The 12,246-nt window shown below is 47.1% G+C and overlaps 1 protein-coding gene across 3 annotated transcripts in view; it reads left to right on the forward strand.

Moving 5' to 3' along the window:
* Positions 1-12,246, forward strand: part of LOC139545914 (RNA exonuclease 5-like) — a 30,250-nt gene that overhangs the window by 7,313 nt on the left and 10,691 nt on the right. For 2 of the 3 annotated variants that reach the window (XM_071354157.1, XM_071354139.1), the window contains exons 12-16: positions 1,374-1,491; positions 2,638-2,751; positions 5,322-5,459; positions 11,214-11,309; positions 11,635-12,178. In XM_071354157.1, coding sequence (XP_071210258.1) covers positions 1,374-1,491; positions 2,638-2,751; positions 5,322-5,459; positions 11,214-11,309; positions 11,635-12,178 — 1,010 coding nt within the window. The remainder of the gene's footprint in view (positions 1-1,373; positions 1,492-2,637; positions 2,752-5,321; positions 5,460-11,213; positions 11,310-11,634; positions 12,179-12,246) is intronic. The other variant, XM_071354147.1, reaches the window with a different exon arrangement.

Genomic DNA, 12,246 nt, shown 5'->3' on the forward strand with positions numbered 1-12,246 from the left:
TTAGGGGAGGTGCTGGCTAGGGGAGTAGAACACCTGTTTAGGAGAGGTGCTGGCTAGCAGAGTAGAACATCTGTTTAGGAGAGGTGCTGACTAGCGGAGTAGAACACCTGTTTAGGAGAGGTGCTGGCTAGCAGAGTAGAACACCTGTTTAGGAGAGGTGCTGGCTAGGGGAGTAGAACACCTGTTTAGGAGAGGTGCTGGCTAGCAGAGTAGAACACCTGTTTAGGAGAGGTGCTGGCTAGCAGAGTAGAACACCTGTTTAGGAGAGGTGCTGGCTAGCAGAGTAGAACACCTGTTTAGGAGAGGTGCTGGCTAGCGGAGTAGAACACCTGTTTAGGAGAGGTGCTGGCTAGCGGAGTAGAACACCTGTTTAGGAGAGGTGCTGACTAGAGGAGTAGAACACCTGTTTAGGAGAGGTGCTGGCTAGCGGAGTAGAACACCTGTTTAGGAGAGGTGCTGGCTAGGGGGGTAGAACACCTGTTTAGGAGAGGTGCTGGCTAGCGGAGTAGAACACCTGTTTAGGAGAGGTGCTGGCTAGCAGAGTAGAACACCTGTTTAGGAGAGGTGCTGGCTAGCGGAGTAGAACACCTGTTTAGGAGAGGTGCTGGCTAGCGGAGTAGAACACCTGTTTAGGAGAGGTGCTGGCTAGGGGAGTAGAACACCTGGAAAAGGGTGATGAAGACGGCTCGTCTGTGTAAATGGTGATGAAGACGGCTCGTCAGTGTAAAGGGTGATGAAGACAGCTCGTCTGTGTAAAGGGTGATGAAGACAGCTCGTCTGTGTAAAGGGTGATGAAGACAGCTCGTCTGTGTAAAGGGTGATGAAGACAGCTCGTCTGTGTAAAGGGTGATGAAGACAGCTCGTCTGTGTAAAGGGTGATGAAGACGGCTCGTCTGTGTAAAGGGTGATGAAGACGGCTCGTCTGTGTAAAGGGTGATGAAGACGGCTCGTCTGTGTAAAGGGTGATGAAGACGGCTCGTCTGTGTAAAGGGTGATGAAGACGGCTCGTCTGTGTAAAGGGTGATGAAGACGGCTCGTCTGTGTAAAGGGTGATGAAGACGGCTCGTCTGTGTAAAGGGTGATGAAGACGGCTCGTCTGTGTAAAGGGTGATGAAGACGGCTCGTCTGTGTAAAGGGTGATGAAGACGGCTCGTCTGTGTAAAGGGTGATGAAGACGGCTCGTCTGTGTAAAGGGTGATGAAGACGGCTCGTCTGTGTAAAGGGTGATGAAGACAGCTCGTCTGTGTAAAGGGTGATGAAGACGGCTCGTCTGTGTAAAGGGTGATGAAGACGGCTCGTCTGTGTAAATGGTTATTAAATGCATCGGAGCTCCTGGCTCTCCTTTTCCTCTTGTGATAACAACACTGCTATAGTTCTCTCAGGTTTGCCGAGGCCCTGAAGAGTTCTGGCCAATCAGCCGTGTTTATAGGGAAGCGTGCTGACAACGCCCTGGATCTATCCAATCAGCAGTGGCACAGCTCAGACAGAGAGGTGAGACGGGGTCAGGGGGTCCCGTGGGGTTCAGTTGGTAGAGCATGGCACTCACAATGCCAGGGTTGTGGGTTCAATTCCCACTGGGGTATGAAAAAGTACCCTCCACCCTACCTCCTAACCCTCCTACCTCCAAACCCTCCTACCTCCAACCCCTCCTAACCTTCCTACCTCCACCCGACCTCCTAACCTTCCTACCTACCTCCAAACCCTCCTACCTCCAACCCCTCCTAACCTCCACTCTACCTCCTAACCTTCCTACCTCCACCCTAACTCCTAACCCTCCTACCTCCAACCTTCCAACCCCTCCTAACCTCCACTCTACCTCCTAACCTTCCTACCTCCACCCTACCTCCTAACCCTCCTACCTCCTAACCTTCCTACCTCCACCCTACCTCCTAACCCTCCTACCTCCAACCTTCCAACCCCTCCTAAACTCCACCCTATCCTAACCTCCAACCCTGAACCTCTAACCCTCCACCCTAACCCTCCACCCTACCTCCTAACCTCCAACCTACCTCTAACCCTCCACCCTACCTCCACCCTACCTCTAACCCTCCACCCTACCTCCTACGCCTCCTAAACTCCTAACCCTCCACCCTACCTCCTAACCTCCACCCTACCTCTAACCCTCCACCCTACCTCCTACGCCTCCTAAACTCCTAACCCTCCACCCTACCTCCTAACCCTCCTAACCTCCACCCTACCTCTAACCCTCCACCCTACCTCCTAAACCCTCCACCCTACCTCCTAAACCCTCCACCCTACCTCCTTAACCCTCCACCCTACCTTCTATACCCTCCACCCTACCTCCTAAACCCTCCACCCTACCTCCTAAACCCTCCACCCTACCTCCTAAACCCTCCACCCTACCTCCTAAACCCACCCTACCTCCTAAACCCTCCACCCTACCACCTAAACAAACTACCTCCTAAACCCACCCTACCTCCTAAACCCTCCACCCTACCTCCTAAACCCACCCTACCTCCTAAACCCTCCACCCTACCTCCTAAACCCACCCTACCTCCTAAACCCTCCACCCTACCTCCTAAACCCACCCTACCTCCTAAACCCTCCACCCTACCTCCTAAACCCTCCACCCTACCTCCTAAACCCTCCACCCTAACCTCCAACCCTCTCCTCCAGGTCCTGTCTTCCTTTAAAAGAGGACTAGAGTCTCACTCGTTCAGCGTTGTCCAGTTGTCTTCCTTCTCTGACCATCTGAAGGCTATGATCTCTACTGACCAGCACTACCACACGGTATGAATCTGTCTACCTCTAACTGTATACTGAACTAGTCCTGTTGGATGTAATGACTTTATATTCCAATAGGGGGCGCTAACTGTATACTGAACTAGTCCTGTTGGATGTTATGACTTTATATTCCAATAGGGGGCGCTAACTGTATACTGAACTAGTCCTGTTGGATGTAATGACTTTATATTCCAATAGGGGGCGCTAACTGTATACTGAACTCGTCCTGTTGGATGTAATGACTTTATATTCCAATAGGAGGCGCTAACTGTATACTGAACTAGTCCTGTTGGATGTAATGACTTTATATTCCAATAGGGGCGCTAACTATATACTGAACTAGTCCTGTTGGATGTAATGACTTTATATTCCAATAGGGGGCGCTAACTGTATACTGAACTAGTCCTGTTGGATGTAATGACTTTATATTCCAATAGGGGGCGCTAACTGTATACTGAACCAGTCCTGTTGGATGTAATGACTTTATATTCCAATAGGGGGCGCTAACTGTATACTGAACCAGTCCTGTTGGATGTAATGACTTTATATTCCAATAGGGGGCGCTAACTGTATACTGAACCAGTCCTGTTGGATGTAATGACTTTATATTCCAATAGGGGGCGCTAACTGTATACTGAACTAGTCCTGTTGGATGTAATGACTTTATATTCCAATAGGGGGCGCTAACTGTATACCTAACTGTTGGATGTTATGACTTTATATTCCAATAGGGGGCGCTAACTGTATACTGAACTAGTCCTGTTGGATGTTATGACTTTATATTCCAATAGATGCTAACTATATACTGAACTAGTCCTGTTGGATGTTATGACTTTATATTCCAATAGGGGGCGCTAACTGTATACCTAACTGTTGGATGTTATGACTTTATATTCCAATAGGGGGCGCTAACTGTATACTGAACTAGTCCTGTTGGATGTTATGACTTTATATTCCAATAGATGCTAACTATATACTGAACTAGTCCTGTTGGATGTTATGACTTTATATTCCAATAGGGGGCGCTAACTGTATACTGAACTAGTCCTGTTGGATGTAATGACTTTATATTCCAATAGGGGGCGCTAACTGTATACTGAACTAGTCCTGTTGGATGTTATGACTTTATATTCCAATAGGGGGCGCTAACTGTATACTGAACTAGTCCTGTTGGATGTAATGACTTTATATTCCAATAGGGGGCGCTAACTGTATACTGAACTCGTCCTGTTGGATGTAATGACTTTATATTCCAATAGGAGGCGCTAACTGTATACTGAACTAGTCCTGTTGGATGTAATGACTTTATATTCCAATAGGGGCGCTAACTATATACTGAACTAGTCCTGTTGGATGTAATGACTTTATATTCCAATAGGGGGCGCTAACTGTATACTGAACTAGTCCTGTTGGATGTAATGACTTTATATTCCAATAGGGGGCGCTAACTGTATACTGAACCAGTCCTGTTGGATGTAATGACTTTATATTCCAATAGGGGGCGCTAACTGTATACTGAACCAGTCCTGTTGGATGTAATGACTTTATATTCCAATAGGGGGCGCTAACTGTATACTGAACCAGTCCTGTTGGATGTAATGACTTTATATTCCAATAGGGGGCGCTAACTGTATACTGAACTAGTCCTGTTGGATGTAATGACTTTATATTCCAATAGGGGGCGCTAACTGTATACCTAACTGTTGGATGTTATGACTTTATATTCCAATAGGGGGCGCTAACTGTATACTGAACTAGTCCTGTTGGATGTTATGACTTTATATTCCAATAGATGCTAACTATATACTGAACTAGTCCTGTTGGATGTTATGACTTTATATTCCAATAGGGGGCGCTAACTGTATACTGAACTAGTCCTGTTGGATGTAATGACTTTATGTTCCAATAGGGGGCGCTAACTGTATACTGAACTAGTCCTGTTGGATGTAATGACTTTATATTCCAATAGGGGGCGCTAACTGTATACTGAACTAGTCCTGTTGGATGTTATGACTTTATATTCCAATAGGGGGCGCTAACTGTATACTGAACTAGTCCTGTTGGATGTAATGACTTTATATCCCAATAGGGGGCGCTAACTGTATACTGAACCAGTCCTGTTGGATCTAATGCCTTTATATCCCAATAGGGGGCGCTAACTGTATACTGAATTGTTGGATGTAATGTCTTTATATTCCAATAGGGGGCGCTAACTGTATACTGAACTAGTCCTGTTGGATCTAATGCCTTTATATTCCAATAGGGGGCGCTAACTGTATACTGAACTAGTCCTGTTGGATCTAATGCCTTTATATTCCAATAGGGGGCGCTAACTGTATACTGAATTGTTGGATGTAATGTCTTTATATTCCAATAGGGGGCGCTAACTGTATACTGAACTAGTCCTGTTGGATCTAATGCCTTTATATTCCAATAGGGGGCGCTAACTGTATACTGAACTAGTCCTGTTGGATCTAATGCCTTTATATTCCAATAGGGGGCGCTAACTGTATACGTGTTGATGTCATATCTGTCTAAAGGAACTTTGTATGTGCTTGTCTTGTCGTGTGTTCCAGATGTCTCAGCGTCTGAGAGAGATGTGTGTGGTGTTTGCAGGGCCGTTGCCTAGCGACTACACAGAGAGGGACGTGAGGAGGCTGTTCAGCAGCTGTGGAAACGTACGAGCCGTCAGGCTGTTGAACGCTACTCAGAGGGTACGTGACCTAATATAAGAAGCCATAAAGCGGTCTCTCAGTGGTGCTGATCTAGGATCAGGTCCCCCTTGTCCATTCATTACCACAGTAGTGCTGATCTAGGATCAGGTCCCCCTTGTCCATTCATTACCACAGTAGTGCTGATCTAGGATCAGGTCCCCCTTGTCCATTCATTACCACAGTGGTGCTGATCTAGGATCAGGTCCCCCTTGTCCATTCATTACCACAGTGGTGCTGATCTAGGATCAGGTCCCCCTTGTCCATTCATTACCACATTTACATTTTACATTTAAGTCATTTAGCAGACGCTCTTATCCAGAGCGACTTACAAATTGGTGCATTCACCTTATGATATCCAGTGGAACAACCACTTTACAATAGTGCATCTAACTCTTTTAAGGGGGGGGGGTTAGAAGGATTACTTTATCCTATCCTAGGTATTCCTTAAAGAGGTGGGGTTTCAGGTGTCTCCGGAAGGTGGTGATTGACTCCGCTGACCTGGCGTCGTGAGGGAGTTCACAGTTCACTCTACCACAGTAGAGCTGATCTAGGATCAGGTCCCCCTTGTCCATTCATTACCACAGTAGAGCTGATCTAGGATCAGGTCCCCCTTGTCCATTCATTACCACAGTAGAGCTGATCTAGGATCAGGTCCCCCTTGTCCATTACCACAGTAGAGCTGATCTAGGATCAGGTCCCCCTTGTCCATTCATTACCACAGTAGTGCTGATCTAGGATCAGGTCCCTCTTGTCCATTCATTACCACAGTAGAGCTGATCTAGGATCAGGTCCCCCTTGTCCATTCATTACCACAGTAGAGCTGATCTAGGATCAGGTCACCCTTGTCCATTCATTACCACAGTAGAGCTGATCTAGGATCAGGTCCCCCTTGTCCATTCATTACCACAGTAGAGCTGATCTAGGATCAGGTCCCCCTTGTCCATTCATTACCACAGTAGAGCTGATCTAGGATCAGGTCCCCCTTGTCCATTACCACAGTAGTGCTGATCTAGGATCAGGCCCCCCTTGTCCATTCATTACCACAGTAGAGCTGATCTAGGATCAGGTCCCCCTTGTCCATTCATTACCACAGTAGAGCTGATCTAGGATCAGGTCCCCCTTGTCCATTCATTACCACAGTAGAGCTGATCTAGGATCAGGTCCCCCTTGTCCATTCATTACCACAGTAGAGCTGATCTAGGATCAGGTCACCCTTGTCCATTCATTACCACAGTAGAGCTGATCTAGGATCAGGTCCCCCTTGTCCATTCATTACCACAGTAGTGCTGATCTAGGATCAGGTCACCCTTGTCCATTCATTACCACAGTAGAGCTGATCTAGGATCAGGTCCCCCTTGTCCATTCATTACCACAGTAGTGCTGATCTAGGATCAGGTCCCTCTTGTCCATTCATTACCACAGTAGTGCTGATCTAGGATCAGGTCCCTCTTGTCCATTCATTACCACAGTAGTGCTGATCTAGGATCAGGTCCCCCTTGTCCATTCATTACCACAGTAGCGCTGATCTAGGATCAGGTCACCCTTGTCCATTCATTACCACAGTAGAGCTGATCTAGGATCAGGTCACCCTTGTCCATTCATTACCACAGTAGAGCTGATCTAGGATCAGGTCACCCTTGTCCATTCATTACCACAGTAGAGCTGATCTAGGATCAGGTCCCCCTTGTCCATTCATTACCACAGTAGAGCTGATCTAGGATCTGGTCCCCCTTGTCCATTAATTACCACAGTAGTGCTGATCTAGGATCAGGTCACCCTTGTCCATTCATTACCACAGTAGTGCTGATCTAGGATCAGGTCCCCCTTGTCCATTCATTACCACAGTAGAGCTGATCTAGGATCTGGTCCCCCTTGTCCATTCATTACCACAGTAGTACTGATCTAGGATCAGGTCCCCCTTGTCCATTCATTACCACAGTAGAGCGTATCTAGGATCAGGTCCCCCTTGTCCATTCATTACCACAGTAGAGCTGATCTAGGATCAGGTCACCCTTGTCCATTCATTACCACAGTAGAGCTGATCTAGGATCAGGTCCCCCTTGTCCATTCATTACAACCTAAAAGGCAAAGATGATCCTAGATCAGCACTCCTTCTCAGAGATGCTTTATGAGTACAGGCCCAGGGATCGCCAATGGCAACAGGCTTTTGCTCCATCCAAATCATATGTTATTTGTCACATGCTTTGTAAACAACAGGTGTAGATTAATAGTGAAATGCTGACTTATGGGTCCTTTTCCAACAAAGCAGAGTTAAAGATTAACATGTTATATATATAGAAAAAGTGACACAAGGAATAATATACTCAGTGAATAACGAATATTATAAACTGGGTGGTTTGAGCCCTGAATGCTGATAGGCTGAAAGCCAATATTTTTACCCTTCTAATATTGAAGACTCATGTTAAAAGGAACCACCAGCTTTCATATGTTCTCATGTTCTGAGCAAGGAACTCAAACATTAGCTTTTTTACATGGCACATATTGCACTTTTACTGTGTTTGGGCGTATGTAGTGTGTACTGGGGTGTGAGTGTGTGTTTGGGCGTATGTAGTGTGTACTGGGGTGTGAGTGTGTGTCTGGGTGTATGTAGTGTATACTGGGTGTGTGTTTGGGCGTATGTAGTGTGTACTGGGGTGTGAGTGTGTGTCTGGGCGTATGTAGTGTATACTGGGTGTGTGTGTGTGTGTCTGGGCATATGTAGTGTGTGTCTGGGCGTATGTAGTGTGTGTCTGGGCATATGTAGTGTGTACTGGGGTGTGAGTGTGTGGGCATATGTAGTGTGTACTGGGGTGTGAGTGTGTGGGCATATGTAGTGTGTACTGGGGTGTGAGTGTGTGGGCATATGTAGTGTGTACTGGGGTGTGAGTGTGTGGGCATATGTAGTGTGTACTGGGGTGTGAGTGTGTGGGCATATGTAGTGTGTACTGGGGTGTGAGTGTGTGGGCATATGTAGTGTGTACTGGGGTGTGAGTGTGTGGGCATATGTAGTGTGTACTGGGGTGTGAGTGTGTGGGCATATGTAGTGTGTACTGGGGTGTGAGTGTGTGGGCATATGTAGTATGTACTGGGGTGTGAGTGTGTGGGCATATGTAGTGTGTACTGGGGTGTGAGTGTGTGGGCATATGTAGTGTGTACTGGGGTGTGAGTGTGTGGGCATATGTAGTGTGTACTGGGGTGTGAGTGTGTGGGCATATGTAGTGTGTACTGGGGTGTGAGTGTGTGGGCATATGTAGTGTGTACTGGGGTGTGAGTGTGTGGGCATATGTAGTGTGTACTGGGGTGTGAGTGAGTGTGTGTCTGGGTATATGTAGTGTGTGCTGTTTTGGTTCTAATTTTCAGAGTATAAAACTCATTGGACAATCTGAAAGTTCAAACCAAGTTTATTCTTCCCAGAGGGTCAATACATGATGCTCTCAATGGTGCAGCTGTAGACCTGAGGATCTGAGGCCAAATCTTCTCAGCCTCCTGAGGGGGAAGAGGCGCTGTCGTGCCCTCGTCACAACTGTGTTGGTGTGTGTGGACCCCGTGTTTTGGGCACGGGGACAATGGTGGTCTGCTTGAAACAAGTTGGTATTACAGACCAGGTTAGGTTGAAAGTGTCAGTGACGACACCTGCCAGATGGTCAGCGCATGCGCCGAGTATGCGTCCTGGTATTCCGTCTGGCCCTGCGGCCGTGCGAATGTTAACCTATTTCAACGTCTTACTCACATCGGCTACGGAGAGCGTGATCACACAGTTGTCCGGAACAGCTGGTGCTCTCATGCATGGTTCAAAGTGAGCATAAAAGTATTTTAGCTTGTCTGGTAAGCTTGTGTTGCTGGGCAGCTCGTGGCTGGGTTTGGCTTTGTAATCTGTGATAGTTTGCAAGCCCTGTCACATCCCTCAAGCATCAGAGGATTCGATCTTATCGACGTTTGCCTGTTTGATGGCTCGTCGGATGTTGTAGCGGCATTTCTTATAAGCCTCCGGATTAATGTCCCGCTCCTTGAAAGCGGCAGCTCTAGCCTTCAGCTCAATGCGGATGTTGCCTATAATCCATGGCTTCTGGTTGGGGTATGTACGTACGTACGGTCATTGTGGAGACGACGTCGTCATCGATGCGCTTATTAATGGAGCCGGTGACCGATGTGCTAAACTCCTCAGTGTTATTGGATGAATCCTGAACCATATTCCAGTCTGTGCTGGTGAACCATATTCCAGTCTGTGCTGGTGAACCATATTCCAGTCTGTGCTAGTGAACCATATTCCAGTCTGTGCTAGTGAACCATATTCCAGTCTGTGCTGGTGAACCATATTCCAGTCTGTGCTGGTGAACCATATTCCAGTCTGTGCTAGTGAATCATATTCCAGTCTGTGCTGGTGAACCATATTCCAGTCTGTGCTGGTGAACCATATTCCAGTCTGTGCTAGTGAACCATATTCCAGTCTGTGCTGGTGAACCATATTCCAGTCTGTGCTGGTGAACCATATTCCAGTCTGTGCTAGTGAATCATATTCTAGTCTGTGCTAGTGAACCATATTCCAGTCTGTACTAGTGGACCATATTCCAGTCTGTGCTAGTGAACCATATTCCAGTCTGTGCTGGTGAACCATATTCCAGTCTGTGCTAGTGAATCATATTCCAGTCTGTGCTAGTGAACCATATTCCAGTCTGTGCTAGTGAACCATATTCCAGTCTGTGCTGGTGAACCATATTCCAGTCTGTGCTGGTGAACCATATTCCAGTCTGTGCTAGTGAACCATATTCCAGTCTGTGCTGGTGAACCATATTCCAGTCTGTGCTGGTGAACCATATTCCAGTCTGTGCTGGTGAACCATATTCCAGTCTGTGCTGGTGAACCATATTCCAGTCTGTGCTGGTGAACCATATTCCAGTCTGTGCTGGTGAACCATATTCCAGTCTGTGCTGGTGAACCATATTCCAGTCTGTGCTAGTGAATCATATTCCAGTCTGTGCTAGTGGACCATATTCCAGTCTGTGCTAGTGGACCATATTCCAGTCTGTGCTAGTGAACCATATTCCAGTCTGTGCTGGTGAACCATATTCCAGTCTGTGCTGGTGAACCATATTCCAGTCTGTGCTAGTGAACCATATTCCAGTCTGTGCTAGTGAACCATATTCCAGTCTGTGCTGGTGAACCATATTCCAGTCTGTGCTGGTGAACCATATTCCAGTCTGTGCTGGTGAACCATATTCCAGTCTGTGCTGGTGAACCATATTCCAGTCTGTGCTGGTGAACCATATTCCAGTCTGTGCTGGTGAACCATATTCCAGTCTGTGCTGGTGAACCATATTCCAGTCTGTGCTGGTGAACCATATTCCAGTCTGTGCTAGTGAACCATATTCCAGTCTGTGCTGGTGAACCATATTCCAGTCTGTGCTAGTGAACCTTATTCCAGTCTGTGCTAGTGGACCATATTCCAGTCTGTGCTGGTGGACCATATTCCAGTCTGTGCTGGTGAACCATATTCCAGTCTGTGCTAGTGAACCATATTCCAGTCTGTGCTAGTGAACCATATTCCAGTCTGTGCTAGTGGACCATATTCCAGTCTGTGCTAGTGAAACAGTAGCTTAGCATCCGCCTCAGCGGACCGGCACGAACACCTGATTCCACTAATCAAAGTCTCGATGAGAACCAGAGTTGGTGACCGGTGATCCAAGATTACTTTCCTATGAGTATATGTGCTTCATAAATGTGAGTTTGACCTTTGACCCTTTGATGACTCGGCAGGTGCATGCAGAGGTAGAGTTTGAGCTGCTGGAGGGAGCTGCGCTGGCTGTAGAGATGCTCAACGGAACACTGCTACACAGCGGACACATCGTCAAGGTCTGGATCTGTCCCTCTGTCTCTTGTTTCCTGTTTATCTACCAGTCTTACTCTGTCTACATTTCTCTCTCCATGTAACTGTCTGGTCTTTCTGCCTCTCTTTTTTCGCTTTCTGTCTCTCTCAATCTCTATCGCTTTCTGCCCTGCCTGTGTCTCTTTCACACTTCTGTCTCCCCACTCTCTCGCTCTTTTTTTCATATTCTCATTCTAATTTCTCCCTCTGACCTTTGACCTTTGATTCCAGTAATTCACCCTTCTGTCTTGTTGCTCATGCTCTTTCTGAGTGTAAATCTAATGTGTGTTATATCTCTCTCCTACCTGTCAGGTCCAGAGACCTGTAAAGGAGTCCACCCTGGATCTGGACGTCTTTCTGAGTTCCCTGCAGGATGACCCGCTAAATGCTAACGTGATCTACGCCGCAGGGCTAAAAGCTAATGCTAAAACAGCACAGTTTGCAGCCAAAGTCAATGGGCTAAAAGCTAAAGCAGCAGCTGAAGTCAATGGCTCTGGGCTAAATGCTAACATAGCAGCACTCCCAGCTAAGGCGAACCATTCAGGGCTCTTAGAGAAAGTCAATGGAACTTTTCTAAATGCTAAAGCTAAGCTAGCTGAAGCGAATGAACCTGGGCTACATGCTAAAGCTAAATTTGCTAAGCTAGCAGAGCTCTCAGCTGAAGTCAATGGAACCCTGCTCAAAGCGAAAACTATGCTGGCAGAGATAGCAGCCGAAGCCAATGTTGTAGCGAGGCTACATGCTAAGACTGCCGGACTCTGTGAAGAGGACCTCCGCGAGGCCTTCGGACAGTACGGAACGGTTCAGGGCGTAATTCTACCTGCAAAGCAGAAACGCAGGAGACATGCTTTCTTAAGTGAGTCAAAGCTTCACTTGTACCAATACTTTTTTTCTCTGCATTTTAGTCATTTAGCAGACGCTCTT

Source organism: Salvelinus alpinus, chromosome 2 (genome assembly GCF_045679555.1).
Source record: "Salvelinus alpinus chromosome 2, SLU_Salpinus.1, whole genome shotgun sequence".
Taxonomy (NCBI): Eukaryota; Metazoa; Chordata; class Actinopteri; order Salmoniformes; family Salmonidae; genus Salvelinus; species Salvelinus alpinus.